This window comes from Lissotriton helveticus, chromosome 10, assembly GCF_964261635.1.
Source record: "Lissotriton helveticus chromosome 10, aLisHel1.1, whole genome shotgun sequence".
Lineage (NCBI taxonomy): Eukaryota > Metazoa > Chordata > Amphibia > Caudata > Salamandridae > Lissotriton > Lissotriton helveticus.
In genome coordinates, this window is record NC_136071.1 from 384,703,533 (window position 1) to 384,723,672 (window position 20,140).

At 47.7% G+C, this 20,140-nt stretch overlaps 1 protein-coding gene across 3 annotated transcripts in view; it reads right to left on the reverse strand.

Moving 5' to 3' along the window:
• The window catches only part of ATG9B (autophagy related 9B), a 282,068-nt gene that overhangs the window by 134,584 nt on the left and 127,344 nt on the right, over positions 1-20,140 (reverse strand). For all 3 annotated transcript variants that reach the window (XM_078662776.1, XM_078662774.1, XM_078662775.1), the window contains exon 7: positions 2,667-3,415. In XM_078662776.1, coding sequence (XP_078518902.1) covers positions 2,667-3,415 — 749 coding nt within the window. The remainder of the gene's footprint in view (positions 1-2,666; positions 3,416-20,140) is intronic.

The following is a 20,140-nucleotide window of genomic DNA, read 5'->3' on the forward strand; positions in this document are numbered from 1 at the left end:
CAAATCTGGATCGCTGTCATTATGCAGGGCAGTTCTCGTTCCTCCCCTAAACGAGTTAACAACATTTGATAGTGCTGACCCAAGAATTAATTAATGTAAATTATAATACCTTCTTCTAGCATACTGCTAGGTCAACACTGAAAAACCAATCAACTGTGTTAAGTGATCCTTTTGACAGTGATAATATAATACACTCTTACTAAGAAGTTTAAACAAACGCCAAAGGCGATCTATAGCTGGCCTAGTGCTAGGCTGATAGTTCTAGTTAGGATGTTAGTAAGAACATGCGTCTTAAAGTCCCGGTCATCAGTATCCTTGATATTGGTTATTACCGGTTTTACCCTACAATTAAGGACACGTTTATAGAGAGCCCTATAATTCTCACAGAATAATGAAGGGAAATTTAGACAGTGTGGTTACTACAGACAAAACCTCTACTATTTGACACTAGTATTTAAAAGAAACTGGACACGATTATAAAGTGGAATTTGAAAGCTTTTTAAAAAGAAACAAACACAATCAATATGTGATGCAATACTGATCTACATTAAGAAAACGTTTTTCGCAAGATCCCAAGATATAGTGCTTCAAGATTTATCTGTATTCCAAGCTTCAAATTCCTTAATAACTTGGAAGACGAGGGATTGTGCCTGGCTTGAACATAATGTTTACTACTGGGTCACGCCCATTAAAACAAATCATAGTCTTTATAGCTATAATTATGATATAATTTATCAAGCAACAATTGGATCACATCTATTACCAGACTTTGCTCTACAGCTTCTCAGACAAAATAGATTTCTAATGGATAAAATGTAAGTATCCAAAGGAAAGGAGTCCATTAAGGCAGGAGTGGGGCCTTATCGACACCCAAATTGCACTAAATCACCCCACTGTGAGATGCATCCATTTCAGATCCGATATTTGAGGAACAGGTTGTGTTCTCCTTGGATAGGGATACAGTGATACTTATTGAGGGATTAATACGCAAGGAAGAAACTTGCAGCTATACTGAGGGTTAGGACGGTGGAATTTAGGACCTGGGAAAGGCTGCTGATTTAGGTATATGCAGTTAATACTAACAATATAATGCCCCAAATGGACTTATTCGAGGAGTATCAATGAAAGTATGAGGTAAACACTATGCCAGAGTCTCATTAATGATATTGATGGGTAAAATCTCAATATAATTAAGATGGAATAACAGAAACGTCTTCACACAGACAAGTGACATGGGAAATATTTACATACACTTTTAAAGCTAGTCAAATGCAAGAAACATTTTTTGTTTCATCTCATCTGCCCTTAAGTTCCACAAGAATGTCTACAACACTGATGTGTGAACTCCTTCCCAAAAGTGTATTCTAGCATGATTTGAAAAGTTGAAGAAGTTTTAGTTTACTTTTGGTGAGATTACGAGTTCAGTGCCTGATAGGTAGGCAACTCCCTTTTTGTTCAAGGTTTGCCCTGGAAAGATAAAATAGCTAATCCAAAGCACTTTTCCAAGTTAGCATAATAGTTTGCTGCAGGTAAAGAAATCATGGATAAAGCATTAGGTTAGAAGAAATAGCTTTTAAAAGACATGAAATGGGAGTTAGCGATATTAAGTGTACGTCTGAACAAGAGGTCAATTCTGAGCACTCTGAAGTATCTGACAATTGCTTCTGCTGCATCAGACTCTTATAAAAAACATTTGACTCCTTTTTGCTTATAGGAAACTTTTGTTAAATCGATTATTCTTTCTCGTCTAGACTATGGAAATAATTACACTTTGGACTGACTACCTCAACCTCAATGATTGCCGTCTCAACTTTGAACTGTCCAGAATGCTGCTATCTTATCTCTAGTCTTCCTGGCCACTCATTTACCACCAATCAGCTTAGCAAATTACATTGCCTTCTCACCTCCCTGTACTCTATTTTCAAGGCATTCTGGTTATGTCACCTTGCTGTTCATTCCTCCGGCCCCATTATTTCCATAACAATGTTGATCCTGATATCCCATCCCGTGCTAAGGTCTGGCATTTCAGATCAGGAGGCAGATTATTTCCAATTAAGCCCCTTGTGCCCCAGCACTCAGAAATCAAAGGAACTTTCTGGCCTTCCGTAAGTCTCCCAAAACATTTCTGTTTCCATCCTAAATCCTGTTGCTCATCCGTTGTCAGTCTGTCATCTTCTCCTGATATCCCATTTGCTTTTTTAAAAAGCTTAGCTCTAGGATACCCAGGTGTGCATTTGTCATCATCATTCCAGTAGCCATTAAGGCTAAAATTAACGATGAAAAAGAGTGCGGTGGATATAATTTAGTAGGATCACTAGTCAATATAAAGAAATAGAATAAAGACCAAAGAATGTTCTGAGATAAATCATCTGCTACAAGAGATAAGCAAAAGATGTGCAACTATTAAATATCGACCACGTACATATTTGGGGACACAAAATATAACCTTTAAACCATTCTCTAAGTGGTTGTTCTACTTCTGCACTCAATATATGCCCATTTTGAACCATTGCTGCGTAGAGAGGAAGCTGGTACATAGTGGGAACAGTACTCTGATCATGGCATACACAAGGTACTTTCTTGCTTACAAGAGGAATGAAAGTTGGCATCCCATTTCAAATCACACTGGATGGGACACATTCACTCAAAAAAAAAAATGGGCTTACCTGGCCACAGTGACGACAACACCCAGAATGGTGATGGCAGTGAGAATGTGCTGTACGGTCAGAACATCTTCATCATACACAGTTAGCGAGATGAGTACAGCCAGAATGGAGCCAGAGAAGAAACCCACATTTTTAGCAATAACAGTCAGCAGGGGGGAAGTAAAAGAGTTCATGTACTTGGTGGCTGGCTTATAGCCACGGCTCAGTCTGGTGTGCAGCTCATGATTCAGTTCGTTGAAGTGCCGTAGGTAGAGGCGGCCATAAAGTGACCAGCGCCTGGCTCCCAAGCTTCCAGGCTCCCTCTTGATGACCTCTGTGTAGCTGAAAAATGCATACAGAATCTGCCAAACCAAAATAAAAGGGCAGAGGATGAGGTTTGCTAAACCCAAGAGGCAGATGTTGCGACTGAGCTGCTGGGCCAGCTCTAGGCGATTTCCCATGCGTTTGTACTTTGGCTGCAAGTTCCACTTGTTCTGAAAGAGAGAGCCAGGCCCCCAGAAGAAGAGAAGTTCCAGATTGTATTTCAGGCCCTGGGTAAGAAAGATGACATCACCCATCAGTGGCAGCTGGAAGCGAATAGGCAACAGGGACTTGTTGACCATTGCCACCATGTAGTTTTTAAAGCGTAGAATGCGGTGGTATATGTCTAGTTCTGTCAATTCCTTTTTGTGGACGCACATTTGCTGCTCTCGCTGCAATGAGACAAGTCGGTCCTGGACCTCCTGCCAGGTGAAGTTACAAAGCTCATCCTGTCACGAAAATAGCAAGAGAGGTTACAACTTAAGAGGCAGATCAGCAAAGGTAAATATTCAAAGAGAGATGTTAAGTTGTTGATAAAAACAAAGGATTATAAAGAACGGAGGTGGAGAGAAAAAAAGGGACAACGCCACAGATGAAAGAGATATTAAAACACTTAGCAAGGAAAATAGAATTTCAGACAGAGTACTGACATTTTCAAATACTTTCTTAGATAAAAGTTTCATGTTTTGTACAGGAGAATATAAGCATTTCCAGCGAATGATTCAATGCTACTAAAACTTTGCTTTCCATCTGAATCAGGGCCATGCTCAATGTGTAGTCGACTTTGATGTCGTTCTTTAGTCGACAAACTATCAATTTAAAGTGGCCCTGCTTGTAGGTTAGGGGAATCTTATGAACAACTACCTCTAAGCAGTGAACGAAAAGTTAGTTTTAAAGGGTAAAAGATGGGTTTACAAGCACATTTTGCTTGTGCTCCAATCCCAATATTAGAACTTCCCATACAAGCTTACAAAATGGGGAAAAGACTGTATGAAACAGACTACGAAAGTGAATACGGGAGTGTAGAACAACAGTTCAAGGAGAGGAATGGGGGTCAGAGAGGAATAAGGAAGAAGTGAACATTTTCACTGGACTCCAAAAATAAGCCTCAAGTAATACTGTTTACTTAATATTCAGCAGGAATTCTAATTTACAGGTCATCTGGGGCTATAGCAAAATACACAGATTGCAGATAGAGGACAGTAGATTATGCAGATGCCTTTTAGGGCTACCACCTTGCAGTACTCATTTTTACATGAAGGCGTAAGCTTAAGCTATGTGGGAGATCATATTAAACAAGCTCCTATACTTTTGTGACTAGTAGTCTGGACAAATATCCACACTTCGCTAAATCTCCATCACTGAAGACTGTTTAGCCTGTGGTCAGGGATATAAAATCCCTTGGCTTAAGTATATTAAGCGTATAGCTGGCCCTTGGTAGACCGGACTTATTCTCTCGTCCTTAAACAGATCACCAGAGGGGAGAGGGGTTGGCCTAACAGCCTAACAGCTAAGGCGCTCGACCTCGGACCTGGGGATCTGGGTTCGAGTCTCGGTAACGACGCCAAAAAACCCCTGTGATTCTGGGCAAATCACTTAATCTCCCCGTGCCTAAAAAAAAAAATGAAAGTGTGTCCTCATGTAACGTAACTGGTGCTATGTAAAGCGCTCTAACTGATTCCGATCGGTTCTAGTTCGCGCTATATAAAACTCTGAAAAAAAAAAAAAAACATGGGAGAGACAGCCAGGGTTAAAGATACATTTGGCTCAAGTATTTCATTTTATGGGTGGTGGAGGAGCTGCATAAGCGACAATGCTGGATTATTAAATTCTCCTAAGCACCCCAGAGAGAACCATATTGTATCCTCATGACTAACTTCTAGGAAGTGTAACAAGATTTCTTCTTGGCAGCAGCATACAGTTACCTTAGCTTTCCCCATGGCCAATCTGAGACTGCTATCACCTTAACCTGCCCATGTGAAGAATCCTCCACGCAGACTTTGTTACACTTTGCATACTTTTGTACATTCTAAGCCTTTCATGTGTTTATTTTTAATCCCCAATTCTAAAAAAACGCATGTTCTTTATAACTGTAAACCTGCGCTTTACTTTTTAGGAAAGTTGACTTTCCCTACAATAGGTTTCTGGGGAGAGGTGTGGCGCCGCGGCCAGGGCGACTGACGCTGGAATCTGGGGACCACGGTTCGATCCCCGGCTCCGGCGGCAGGTTAGCCCAGCACCATGTGACTCTGGGCAATAGCTCGCTTAATCTTCCCGACGGCCCCCCAGCGCCTAGAGACCCTTACGGGTGATTGTGCGCTTTACAAATGTGGACTTTACTTTACTTTACTTACTTCAGATGATTCTAAAGTCATTTCTCTAGGGCTCCTTGAGAAAGGGCATTTCTGCCCGAAATGCATTGGAGCAGCTCACTGAGTTAATTGAATATGTTGAAAGACAAACGATGATTTAATCAATCAATTTGAATATGCAAGGATAAATATTCAAGTGATAAATAAAGAATTTGAAAAAGTAACATTTCTAAACAGTGGAGTCTGTCGTTTTTGGACGAACCTAACGAGAGTGCCCAAATATAGGGATGCGTCTATATGATTATATTCGCACACAAGGTCTCCCTAGAGGCACATGGCAGTGTTCCAGTACACGTTACTTGTAACTGTGAAATGGTTCTTCAGCTGTTTGGCATTCGTAAAGCGCCACGTCTGACTAATTCATAGGCAGGCACAACGCTCATGAATAATTAACTACTCACAGCAAAGCTCAGCATGCAACTGTTAAGTCCTTTATTGTTTGGGTGCTTATTTTCAAACAACTGCCTTGATGGTATTTAAAAATATCCTAGGAAAACAATGAGAGAACAAGGGAAATGCAGGGTGCGTCCATATCCCTAATATAATGATAGACTAAACAAATGTGGACAAACCCACTATGTAGGTATGGTACAATCACTATTATGGTTAGTACATGGACCCATTAGGTGTGTTTAAAAGACCCCTCACATACCAACCTGGTTGGTGTAATGCTTCAAGTTGGGACCCCAATGATGAAGCATGAGACCAACCAGGTTAGTGTGTGAGGGGTCTTTTAAACACACCTAATGGGTCCATGTACTAACCATAATAGTGATTGTACCATACGGACATAGTGGGTTCGTCCACATTTGTTTAGTACACAAAAAATGGGGACAGTGGAACCGAGCAGGAAAATAGAAGAATAGAGGACAGCGATATGAACACAGATGATGGACGTAAATTCCTTTGAGTCCCATGTGAATAGGCAATGAATATCAAGGGGGGGCAGAGCAGGGCAGGTGTGGAATCTACTTCACAAATACCCTAGTTAGTTTTTTCTTATACTGTGTTATACTGCCCCCCCCCCCCCCCCCCCAAAAAAAAAAGCCCTGTCGCCCAGAAAGCACACAGGTTTTGGAGGCTACTGCTTTTGCTGCTACTGGCACATGCGCGAATGCAGTGTTTTTAAAGCAATCACAGCGATTCGGGGGAAGAAAGAGTCTCACAAGCAGGGTAGAGGAGGAGGAAGTCGCAGTCCAAGGGACAGCGCGGAGAGAGCGCGATCGGCACAAGTGCTCGTTCTAAAGTGACTAAAAGTTCAAAAATTAAAATTGAAAAGAAAGGCAGACAGCTGCCATATTTAAATCTAAAGCCGACACACAAGCTGTAAAGCCAGCAATAATGTAAAGGCGTCCGCCTGTATTTCTTTTCTAGTTATTTACTTTTGTAGAATTCACGGCACAGCATGCTTTATTTTCCTATGCTTAAAGCTAAAGTGCGGAACGCTGTACATGTTACAAAAGTAAATAAAGAGAAAAATAAAAGGCAGGCGGCCGCCATGTTTAAAGATAAATTCTATGTACAAGCTGCAAAGAGTGCACAAACACAAAGGAAATACTTTTTTAGAGAAAGGATACCTTAATAGACCAATTCTCCAGGGGAGGAGTAAGACACAAGAAAGTGGGACATATAACCACCAGAAACCACAGAGAAGAAAGCTTTTAGAAAGGACACACACTTTAACCAACTGTCAGTGAGGGCTTGGCCAAAGCCCTTAAAAGTGAATACATCATGCCTCGTAGAGCTGCATTTTCGTGCTGCTAGTCTTGACCTTAAAAGGATATAACCTAAAGAGGGCACCTAGGACTATTACTTTTCAAATTTAAAGAAATGTGATTGGAAGAAAAAAAGTTTTAAAAACTGACAAGTCCCTTTGATTGCTAAAATGTGACTACTACTCAACGCCCAGGGTGCAAAGTGCTCCATCCCGCTGCTGCTAACGAGGGAGAGACGCTGAAGTGAACACGCACATTTAAGAGACGCCTCTCCCCCGCGGCGCGGGTGTGTTCTTCTGCATTTTTGATGCCTGTGCTGATCCCAGCTCACCAGTTCCTCTGAGTCTCCCTGGTGGGATTGTGGTCCCAGGGATTGCTTCGCGTCTGCCACCGCCAAAGGACTTCAATGCCCAGGGTGCACAGCGCTCCATCCCGCTGCTGCTAATGAGGGGGAGGAGCTGAAATGAACATGCACATTTAAGCACTGCCTCTACCCCGCGACGTGGGACGTAGTCCAGACGAAGCCCGGACCAAGGACTGGCCCGTCTGAGCCCATCCGAGACAGGAAGAGGCTCGGCTGGGCTGCCTTATGTACATTAGACTCTTAATTGCAAGGTACTGTTTAGCCTCTCTGATCCACTGCTATGCCTCCTGTGGGGGCTGGTCCATCGTGCAAACGTAAGGCAGGAGTGGGAGGGGGGGTGGTGGGAACCCTTAAAGCCTTTTTGACTAGGGCAGAATCTGCGCTGATCCACGAGATCCAACTAGCAGAGCGCAGGTTATCCTTAGAACCTCAAATGGCCCTAACCTATGGTAGTTTGGCTCCCCCCACCGTTCCTACACAAACAGATACTCCCTCTGTCATACCTTCCTCGTCCCTAAGTCAGTATACTTCTGGTCCCAACGCCCCATTCCCAACTACTCCATCTAGCCCAGATTCCAACTCAGGCATAACAATGGTTATAACCAGGGGCAAGAAAGCAACGCAGGCTGAAAAAGGGGAACCACCCTCGAAGAAAAGGAAACGCTGGGGTCCATCGAAGGCCACCCCCCAACCATCAGGGGGAGTCAAACGGAAGGTAGCCTCAAGTGGGCATGGCAGGTGCTGCCAAACCACATCAGCTACCACTAGTGGTAGCCTACCAGGCCATGCGGTTGAGAGCCCACCTACATTTAACGAGGAAACACTCTACACACGGATAGTGCAGGGAATCTCAAACCTAATTGACCCCTTGATGTAAAAATTGTGTCTGATAGAAGATAAACTCAACAAAATGGAGCAGGGCCTATCCCATAATACCTTGAGCAATTCCAGCGCAAAGACGGATGGCGGGGCATCTCTTCTCAGGGGGGTGGGGATGGGTCTGCATAACAGAGGGTCTTAACCAATGCACCGAATCACACCAAACTAGTCCCTGTTGATAATCACAATGTCTCCTTGCTATGGGGAGGTACTAGCCTACTGAGTTCGCTGCATGTCTTGAGAGAAACTCGCACACGCTCCCCTCAACAACAATGTCCTGCAGGTGCTCAGAATGCTTTTAACTTCCTACATCTTCCCCCAGAAGCCACTCCATACACTGTAGTCCTAGGTAATGTCCCTGGGTTAGCATCGCAGGCATATGAGGACTGGTCAACCCTGAGAAACAAGGCTGTACATTTACTGAGCTCAAGGACAGGGATCAAGAACCAACTGTTCACTGAATTTAAAATGGTTCGCAGAGTACCATGGGTAGGAAAGTCCCAAAAGTCCCTTAGGGGCGACTGTGTGGTCCTAGGTTTTAGGTTCCCCGGTTAGGTTCAGCATATTCTGGAGCGGGCAGGGGACCTTGACGCCAGGGATGAAATCTCTGTTCTCCCCCTGGGGTATTTCCATCGACCCATAAATGTCACTAGATCTGCTGAACGGCGAGGGACATCCCAAACACTGGGCCAGTTTAACTATTCTGTCCCCCTTAACAACCCTTTCGATGTTTTTCCTTCATTAGAAGACATCGATTGACTTGTACCACTTGACTGCACCGATTCACCTGGGACAGGTAAATGTAAATGTACAGGAATTTATATAGCGCAAATCACCAAGCGGTTTCTAAGCGCTTGCTTAGGGAACCCGTCCTGGTATTCCCCTGTGAGATAACCCCGGCAGGGTATCCGCAAGGTGAAAGCCAGGCATCCCGCCGCGAGGGGCCGTTGTGGAGATTAAGCAAGCTATTGCCCAGAGTCGCAGAGTGTGAACCCGTGAACGAGTAGGCACCGGAGCGAGAATTGTCGAGTCCATGGACATTTTAGGACTCAAGACCCCCCGAGCCGGGAATTGAACCCTGGTCCCGGGCTGACCTCTGCTTCCAGGTCTGCCTCCTCTAACCAGTGAGCCACACTTCTCCAGGTAGATCTAAGGGCCATGAGGACCACGGTAATGGTCCCCCATTTTGCGATCCACCTGATTTTTTTAAAACTCGGGATATCTCAACAGAGCAGGATGCAATAGGTAATAATCCTGGTTATCTTGGGGTTGTCCATACTACTAAGGTGGAACAGAGCATGGTGGAAAGGCCGGAAGGCATGGTTGATGCTCACCCAGGAGGATACATTCTGCCAGACTGCTCCTATGGTCTGGATGTGCAGGTGGCTGTGAATGTTCCTCCTCCCTATCCATCCCCTGCAAGCTCATCTCAAGGGCACCTAAAGTTAGTCATGACAGTCGGCTCCTGGAAGATTGCAGGGCTCCTGCCCAAAACCGCATCTAGAGATTGGGCAGCTTTTATCGAACAGTTTGACCTCTGGGCAGTCCAGGAGACTTGGTCCATTGATCAGGAATAATACCCCGGGTTTTAAATTTTTCTAAACCTGCCCAAGGGGGTCGGAAAGGTAGACCCACCCATTGGCGGCCTCACCTATTGGGTGAGACAGCAAATGGGTTACAGGGTTGAGGTGGTCCCCATCGATAGTCCAAATATTATGGACCTACGGCTTTGGACGGCTCAAACACAAGATACTTTGATGATTAACACCTATGCAAGAGGGCAACCGGGTGGGAGGTGTTCCAAGACAGGAGCCCTCCTTGATAGTTTTCTGGATAGCCAGAGGGGTGGGTGCAACTTGTTAATCATGGGAGACTTCAATTGCACCTTTGAACCGCTTGATCTAGAAAATTGTAATTTAAGTACCAATGAGGATTCACAGTGGAATATCCCGTCCTTAGATCTGAGCCCAATAAAAAAATGGACAGAAGCGGCCTTGCAACTTAAGGGGCTGTGCCTGGAAAGGGGAGTGCGAGCGGCAAATGGGAGTTCCTAATCGGACAGGAGGGGCGTGCACACCTTTAAACAATGGCATAAGGAGTAGTCGCATTGACTTTATTCTCCTCAATATAGAATTTTGGTCTTCCCTTCTTGACATGCTGGTCCAAGAACGCACAAAAAGTGACTACGGCCCGCTAATTTTGACCATCAAGGCCCCAGGTTTATTAAACATCCTCAAAAAGGTCACAGAGGATATACCACCAGAAGTGCTGCTTTCAAATTATACAAGGAGAGTAACATGGTCTAGGCTTATCGGGAATGAAGAGAACCTGGGCATGATGAAGGCCATGGTTGCCCATTCGATAATCTGTCTTCAAAGCTGTGACTCCCAGGAGGATATCAACCTCATTGCCCCCCAGGTTCATAGAGACTTGTTTTCAAACCTAAAAACATATTTTATTAAGACCAGCAAAAAGAAGGTAAAGACAGGGATACCAATAGCCACCTGGTACAATAAAACCTGTAGAGAGGCATATCGATTATTGACAAGGGCTATTCGATCCAAAGATATGGGAGAGGTTAAATCTGCCAGGGCAAGGTATAAAGCAACTCAACTAAAAGCTAAAAAGGAGTGGGATGATAATCGCTGACTTGACTTGCTTTCAGTTGGCAACGAGAAAGACACAGTAAAATTCTGGCAGTTAGGCACGTGGGGGAGTGGCGGAACACCCCATACACCTACTAATTATGTTCTGCCGGAACAGTGGGCCTTGTATTATAAGGCCCAATTCTCTGCCCCCATTAACAACTCTGTATATTTTCAAATCCCTCCCTCAATACCCACCCTATTATTTAACAATTTCGAGGTAGAGACAGTCCTCTCCAGGCCTCGATTGTGTACCGGTGGCCCGGTTTGTTTACAATAAGGACAAATGGGTGTTCTACATCACCTATCTTGCTAATGCCATCGCTAGTGATCCCTGACACCTGGTACGGAGCAGTTATAATACCAGTATATAAAAAGGGGGGACCCCACACTCCCTGGCAACTATAGGCCTATCAACCTTATAGATACCATTCAGAAAATAGTTGCCAGGTTGGTACTGTGTCGAATCCAGCTGTTGATAGAGGAGTCTGAGATTCTATCACCAATGCAGGCAGGTTTTCACCCCCATACCAGCACCATTGATCAGGTGCTTAGGTTTGTGATGATTTACTGGCGGTTTGTTATCATAGGAGGGGGCTCACTATTTGCGGCATTTATCAACCTTATGTTCGCTTTTGACTTGGTCCCTCGTAATAAAATGTGGAGAGCTTTTGTGGATGTGGGGATGCCATTGGAGTTACTAACAATGCTAGTTAAATTACATGACTCCAATCACGCACAGGTTTGATGGGGCATACACGGAGAAGAAACAGATAGATTTCCTGTGTTAAAGGGCATGCGCCAAGGATGTGTCCTCTCTCCCATCCTGTTTTCTTTGTCTATTGACAGGGTTGTACAGTATTATTCCACATGCCCCAACGTTGGCGGTCTTGAAGATCCCCCTTCTCATGTTCGCGGACGACACCCTGATCCTATATAAGACCCAAACTGGGTTACAGATTGCCCTGTCCCGCTTCGAGGAGTTCTGCCGCGACCATGAGTTGGTGGTCAATGTGGACAAGACAAAGTTCATGGTTCTTCACAAACACAAAGCCATTAAGGGTACAGTTTACATGAATAATGTTCTTCTATATCAGGCTGAAGTGTTCACTTACCTGGGGATAACTTTAAATAGGAAGCTAAACTGGAAGCCACAGATTGACATGCTAGCTTTAAAACGTGCACAGTTGGCTGGGGCCCTTTCAAAAGAGCATAGGCTTTCATTTACTAAGCCCATAGCTCCCGCCCATAAGATATACAACTCTAAAGTCGCCAGTGCAATCCTATACAGCGCTGAACTCTGGGGCCATGAGGATATTACTCCCCTGGTTACTGCCCAAAACAAATTTATAAGGGCACTAACTGGTTTGCCGCAATCTACTCCATTGCTGCCTTGATTCTTGGACCTGGGTCGCTTTTGTATTGAGGATCTGGCTCGATTCAGGCCTATAGCTCTTTGGAGAAGGCTTTTGGTTACCCCTGAGCTCTCTTTGCATGCCAAAGCTCTCTTGGAATTCAGGGGGGTAGGATGCCTAAGTAAGATCATGTGGCTCTGGTATATAAACAAATCCTTTACAGAAATGGGGATGAGTATATTGTGGGAGAATCCAGAATTCAACCCAATCCCGACAAAAAAGGAGCTTAAGGCAGTTCACTTGGACAAGGTGAAGATGAAGCGTTTTTCCTCTATCACAAGGCCAACTTTGACCAGGAATTTCTAGATGATCAAACATGAGCTTGGGTTCGAACCGTATTGGGATTTCATTTCGAAACCGTTTGATAGAAAGCTATACCACCAGTTTAGGGTAGGCTCCCTTCCGATTAAAGCTTTTACTAGCCGATGGTATACGTCTACGACAGAAATGTGCCCTTTGTGTTTAGCACAGATTGAATCAATCGCTCACATCCGATTTGTTTGCCCGGCCTACAGGTCACCTAGGATGAAATGGCTCAAGCCCACTTGTACCAGCCTGGGCACAAGATCAGCCATGGAGGCCCTTAGGATCCTGCAGACATGTACCCAGGAATCCATTGTTGTTGCCATGGCAAAATTCTTGAGTGGGGCACGGGCGATTCGGGCTAACAAACTAAGGAAACACTGATTTGTTTCAATCCTCTTTTTACCAACTTTAAGGGTTATGTGGTAGATTGAATTTGCTACCCTGTCGAGTCTTGATGCAGGGTTTAGTGATTTCATCTAAGACCGGGGTAGCTGTTTGTCTAAACCACTGCCATAGGTGTTTTTTTTTTTGTTTTTTGTTTTTTGGGTTATAAACTTTTATTCGGTGTCAGTGCATACACACAGCTCTACGCCTACAACCCTGAGGCCGGCAGCAATGTAAAGGAACATCAATACCATCACAGTAGGACCAGTAGATCAAGCAGAATAGCAGCCTCCCAGGGGTCAGTAGTCGCAGTTCCTCTTCCCCGCTACCTAACTGACGTTCCCAAGGCATCATGGCCTCCCTGTCCCGACCTCACCTCCCTCTGTTGGTGCGTACTCAATGTCACTATGTGGTCAGATGTGTTGGTGTGGTATGCCTGTCCGACCCCCAAACCCAGTCCTATAACCTCTCTTACAACTACCCCTCCCAACCCCGCCCCTCCCCCCCCTTAACTGCCCCTGCGCTCGCCTCTGCCTTACTCCCATAACCATAGCTCCTCCTCTCCCCGCCCACCCAGTCCGCAACCCACTCTCCACCCGCCCCACTCCGCGGTGACCCCCTCACGCTTGATCGACCCGCTCTACAAGTGGCTCACTGATAAGTGTTCTCAAGTGACACGTACCCACTAGACCCTCAAGGCCCTTGAAGACTCGCCTATCAACGCACTCAGGCCCTCATGAGTCACTCAATCCGAGTATATTGAACCTCAAACCTCAGTGCCCTCTACCCTGTTCTGTCTCTCCTCCGTCTCCTCCTGTTCCGAATCCGCGTCTTCCTTATTGGTAGCATACGTCAGATACATGTCCCAGAAATTTTTTGGACTAGTGGAAGAAGCTCGCTATAGAGCTGTGACTGGGTGCACCCATACAACATGTCTCTGGTCCAACCACCTTTAGTCGGGAGAGGTCCCCGCATCCAGCACCGCGCCACCATACGCCGGGCTATAATTAGTCCCATATCTGCCAGGCGACGCATCGCCGGAGGGAGAATTCTGGAATAACCCAGTAACGCCAACGCTGGGTCAACTGGCAACTCGGTCTCCAGTATGCGACCTAGCTCCTCAAAAACGTCTGCCCAGAATTTGTTGATGCCCGGGCAGGACCACGCTAGATGCATGAAGTCCGCCACCTGGGTGTGGCAGCGTTCGCACTCCGCTGATTGTCGGAGGCCGTACCTATGTAAGCGTTCAGGAGTATAATATACTCTTTGTAAAAATTTAAAATGGATGAGTCTATGTCGAGCGTTAAGGGACACCCTTTTAGTGTTGCGGCAGCAGTACTCCCACATGGAATCGCTTATATCCGCCTACAGATCTCGTTGCCATGCCGATCGGGCTTTGGAGATAGGCTGTTTCCCGCCGAGCTGGCCTGCCCTATACATCCGGGAGATAAGATGGCTTGAGGACGGGGTTTTAATAATGTACGTTAGTTCCGGCGTTGCAGGAGGCTCCCGCATGGTCGAACCCAGCAAGGCCCGTAACGCCGCTCGTACCCTCTGAAAGTGGAAACGCTGCATCAGCGTGGCTGGTGGCCGGGAATGGACCAATTATGTCCAGGTAATTGCCGTCCCGCCCTTGAATAGATCTCCCAGCTTGAGTATGCCTAATTGTCGAAGCGCGCATGTGACCCCCTTCTCTCGTAGCGGTGAGAGCCAGACTGCCCAGTCTATAGGGACGAGCGGGGAATACAGTATTTCGTGTCCATGTCCCCGGGCCAACGAGTGCCACGCGTGGTTCGTCGCGGTGATGGAGTCCAACGTACCTATCCGACGTGGAGCCGGTTCAAACACTGTAGCCGGCGGAGGGAGAGGGGCAGTGAAGAGGGTTTCCAGTATCACATGCGGGATATTGCGATCCCCGTGCGTCCAAGTATGCAAATGTGTTGCTTGGGCGACCCTATAGTATCTTTCCAGGTCAGGAGCCCCTAAACCTCCTTGTTCATATGGAAGCATTAGAACTTGCCACTTTACTCTCGGTTGCTTGCCTCCCCATGCCAGCCGTGCGAGTGCCTGTGTCAGTGTCTTGAAGAAGACCTTCGGTAATGTCACCGGGATGTTATTGAACAGAAACAGGAATCGTGGGAGGACAATCATTTTTAACAGGGCAATGCGTCCCGACAGAGATAACGGTAATCTGCACCATCTGTCCACATCATCGGTCAATCTAGAAAATGCCACCCCATAATTTTCTCTCACCAGAATATCAGGGTCTGGGTGCAATTGTATACCCAGGTAGCGAACCGGGTCATCCGACCACTGTAGTGGATAATCCATCCCAAACTTGCTCGTCACTGGGGTCAGTGGAAATGCAACAGATTTATTCCAGTTTACTCTCAGTCCTGATAACGCTCCAAACTGCACTACTTCACGTAACACAGAGGATAGGTTGAGCTCCGGGTCTCTGACGTATAAAAGGGTGTCGTCTGCATACGTGGATATGCAGATCTTGTATGTAGGGAAGCTGATTCCCTCGTGACTATGGTATTCTCGCAGAGCACACGCCAGGGGTTCCGCAACAAGTGCATATAGCAGTGGAGAGAGAGGGCAGCCTTGTCTGGTGCCCCTACGTATTGCAAACGCATCCGTTACTCTGTTACCCAGTCGGATTCTGGCTGATGGTTCATAGTACAATGCTCCAATCATTTGTAAGAAGGGTTCACCCAAGCCTAGCTTCCGTAGTACTCTCGACATGAATGGCCATTCGACAGAGTCGAACGCCTTTTCCATGTCTAAAAATACTGCCAGCGCCTTACACTCTGGCTTCACGTGCTGCATTGTTCCCAGCAACGTACGTATGTTATATGTGAGATTCCTAGTAGGGATGAAGCCGGCTTGTTCCGGAGCAACCAGTTCCGGGGCCAAGAGAGCGAGACGCGTCGCCAGGACCTTTGCATACAGTTTAGCATCGACATTTATCAAAGAGAGTGGCCTATACGAACTCCGTTCATTCGAAGGTTTCCCCGGTTTAAGGAGAGTAATAATGAGTGCCTCCCGCATGGATGGGGGCATACTACCTTCCAGACATATGTCGTCGAACAGTGTCGAGAGGTAGGGTATCAACTGGTCTTTGAAGGCCTTGTAGAAGCCAACTGTCAGCCCGTCGGCCCCCGGGGCACTGCCAGATCTCATGCTGTCTAGTGCTTCCACAATTTCTTCCCTTTGAATAGGCATCATTAGGAATTCTCTCTGTGCGTTTGATAGTTGTGGCATTTTGATAAAACCTAAGTAATCGTCTATCGCCCCCTCCATACCGGTAGATTTGGATTCATAAAGAGTGGTGTAGTATTGTCGGAACTCGTCAAGTATTTGCTCTTCGTCGGAAAGGATCTCTCCCGTGCTCGATACCAATTCGCCAACTACAAGCTGACGTCTTTCGTTGCGGACCAGGTTGGCCAGCAGGGAGCTAGGCCTCTCGCCCTCACCATAAGTGCGTGCAGTGGCGTATTTACCCATGTGTTGGATCTCCCTGTCGGCTTCCGTATTATATTCTGACACCAGCTGTTTAATCTGATCCAGTGCATCCCCATTAGGGTCTGCCTGCAGTTTCTGTTCAAGTTCTGCCAGCCGTGTTTCTAGGTGCTCGAGCCTCTGTCTAATGGATTTAAGGACGCTGGAGTGTTTGGCCATCGCCACACCGCGTACATACACCTTAAATGTCTCCCATAGCGTTTGGAAGTTTTCCACGGAGCCCACGTTAATATCAAAGAAGTTTTGGATCTCATCTGCGAGTTCACCCCTGAACACCTCATCTAGTAAGGAATATGGGGGGAAGCGCCATGTGAAGGGGGGGAGCCTAGGCGTCGGCAGTCCGAGAATCAGGAGGAGAGGAGAATGATCTGACAGTGTGCGCGGCAGAATCCGACAATCCCTCACCCTATTAGCCAGAAGTTGTGTCGTAAGCCAGTAATCTATTCTTGTGTGAATCTCATGGTAGGCGGAATAGTGCGTGTATCCCCCTCTGGTGTGGTGTCTGCTGCGCCAAACGTCCATTAAATCCAGGCGCACCATTTCAGTCTGTAGCACCGTGGCGGCTGCCGACGGGCTCCTGTGAGGTCCCGCTGATCTATCCAGCATCGGGTCAAGCACCAGATTGAAATCCCCACCCCAGAGCATCCCAGAACATTCATACAGCCTGCATTTCTGAGCCAGTGTTGCGTAGAACTCCGGGGAGTCAAAGTTTGGGCCATACACATTCACCACCATGCAATCCAGCCCCCTGCCCTTGCACCTGCAGAGTACATATCTACCCTCAGTGTCGGTCTCCAAGGGTGTTAACTTGATTTTGGAGCCGGGGTTAACCCAAGTTAGAGTCCCCCTTGAGTGTGTTGTGAAGCCCGAAGCTACACTACAATCCGCCAGACCCTTGTGAGTGAGCATTTTGCTGGTCAGAGGTAAGTGTGTTTCCTGTAAGAGGGCGAGATCTATGTGATGTCTGCGCAAATAACTAAGGACTTTACGTAGCTTTCTGAAGTCATTTAAGCCCCTCACATTCCAAGTCAGAACTCTTAAGTGAGCAGGTTCCGGCCCCCTCAATGATGTGAGCTCATCAGTATCATTCCTATCCACCATGATAGATTGTAATAGAATTGGGTGAGAGACTCATGTAAACCTCAGTAGCACACTCAAGTAAGTGATTCGGAGGGGGAGCAACAGCAGCATACACAGTGGGAAGTCTCCGCAAAGCTCGGCAAAGCACATTTTCAATCATCCACAAAAACAGCCCGAGTTCAAAAACAAACCCCAACATTCCACCCCCCTCCCACAGCTGACCCACCCCAACTCGGCCATGCAGGTCCCCATCCCACCCGCCCCTCCCCAACCACCAGTTCAAATGCCCCATTAGCCAACAGCTCGTGGGCAAAGGTAGCCAGCCAACTCAGTCTCAACTAGTAATTCACAACTCTGGTGCCCAGAGCCCCCACCCCCCGTCGCGCACCACCAGTAATGCGTCGTCACATCAACCTGAGCAACAGCATCTTCATTTTCCCCAGCTATGTCAGGAATGTTTCCCCCCCCACCCCAAATGCAGCCATCATAGCCCACCCAACATTAATAGTCCAGTGGAACGTACCAGTTACTGTGGGGTAGACCAACGCAATAAATGGACAATAACTGTGCCAGCGCCCCATCCCCTCTTATCTGTAACATCACGTCTGTGTAGAACTTCTCCGGATCTAGGTCTCTCGAGTCACTCACGACCTCTGAATGAAGAGTTGGCGATCACTGTACCCCAAGGCATATATCGCCGAGTCACTCCTGGTCGTTCATATGTTGCTGATCAGCTTCTTCCTGGCTTTCTGCCTGCTCTTCCGGCTTGTCTCGGGCCCACTTCTTCATGGCTTTTTGCAACTCCGCAGGGTCCGTGAAGATATGCGAGTGGCCCTTCCTGTTGACACGCAGCTTGGCCGGGTACAGCATTGCGTAATCGAGTCCCATGTCTCTGAGTCTTTTCTTGTGTGGCGCAAAGTGTTTGCGCGCCTCCTGTACCCGAGCCGTGAAATCTGGGAAAATGGAGATCACTGATCCCTCGAAGGGCAGATCACCCTTGGACCGTGCTAGCCGAAGCGCTGTGTCCCTGTCCCTGTAATTCAGCAACTTTGCTATTATCGGCCGTGGAGGGAGACCCGGATTAGGTCTTGGGCCCAGCGACCGATGTGCGCGTTCGACCACGAACATTGCCGAGAACACTCCTTCTCCCAGCAGCTTGGTGAGCAGGTTTTCCACAAATAGCTCCATTCTTCCGGTCTGAGTGGTCTCCGGCAGGCCAAGTATGCGGAGGTTACAGCGACGCGACCGTGCTTCTAAGTCCTCCGTTTTGTCTTGCAGAGTCCTGATCAGCGTCTCTGCCCGGCGTCTCGCTGTGTCCAAGTCTGATTGAGCCTCCTCCACCTCCGTTATGCGCCGTTCCGCCATGTCGTGTCTCTCCGTGTGTTTGTCGAGACGTTCCGCCATGCGGTCCATTCTGTATGACATGGCGTCCATCTTGGTCCCCAGCGCCGTGATATTCGTTTGGATATTTAGTTCCATGGACCTAAGCATTGACTTTATCTCCGAGTTTTCCTCCGGCTGTTCCCCTGCTGTCTGCACCTCATCTTGGTGTATCTGGGGACTCAGCACCTGCACTCGTCGCTGTGAGAATGGGAGCTTGCTCTGGGTCCTGTCTCCCTTCCCCATGCCTCCCTGCGTTCTGCAATGCCCGCGCTTCTGCGTGGATGAGGACCAGACTACAAAACACGCTGCTAGTGCTGCTGTCTGACCACTAATGTGGCACTCCTGGCACACTATGAAGAATGTCCGCCACCAGGCAGGGGTCGCAGAGCCCTTCGCGTCTCAGCTTAGCCGGGGGAGCTGCAAGTCCGTCCCCGCCAGAAATCGTGATTGCCTGTAGCAACTCGGCAAGGCCCGGGCCACGTGTGGAGGCTCCTCAACCGCACACCCGAGGAAGTTGAGCGAGGAGCGGGAGAGCGGGGGAGCCGAGCAGTCCCGTGTGTCCCTGTGTACCGGCCTCCAGAGACGGACAGTCCCCGAGCCGGGCGTTCAGCCAATGTCTCTTAGTAGAGGTGGGAAAGGGGGGGCCACAAGTTCTTCTGCGCCTCTCACCCACTGCCCAGCGGTGCGCACACCTTGTGCGTGTCGAACTGTGTGCCCTCGGCTCCCTGAGTCCAGTTTAGCCCTCGCGCGCTCCCCACACTCACCACGCAGTCTCACCGTCCGTTATTTCGAGGTCCGGGTCCGCGGTGCAGTCACAGGCCGCCGTATTCACCGTGGTGTCTTCTCCGGCCTGGCGCCGACCCCAGCAGGAGGTCCGACCACCCCCGGCGTGTTCGCCCGGTCGCTGCCGCACGTCACCTCACGCAACGCGGTCTCGTTGCTACCCGAGGCCGCGGACCACGGGCCCTCCCAGCGCCTCAGTGAGCCGGCCCGCTAACGTCGTCGGATCAGGGGTGATCTCTCCCAGGACGGGTCCGCCAGGTCTCCACACGATCCGCAATGCGCTGGGGTGTAGGGCGAGTCACAAAAGTTAGGTTGATGCAGGA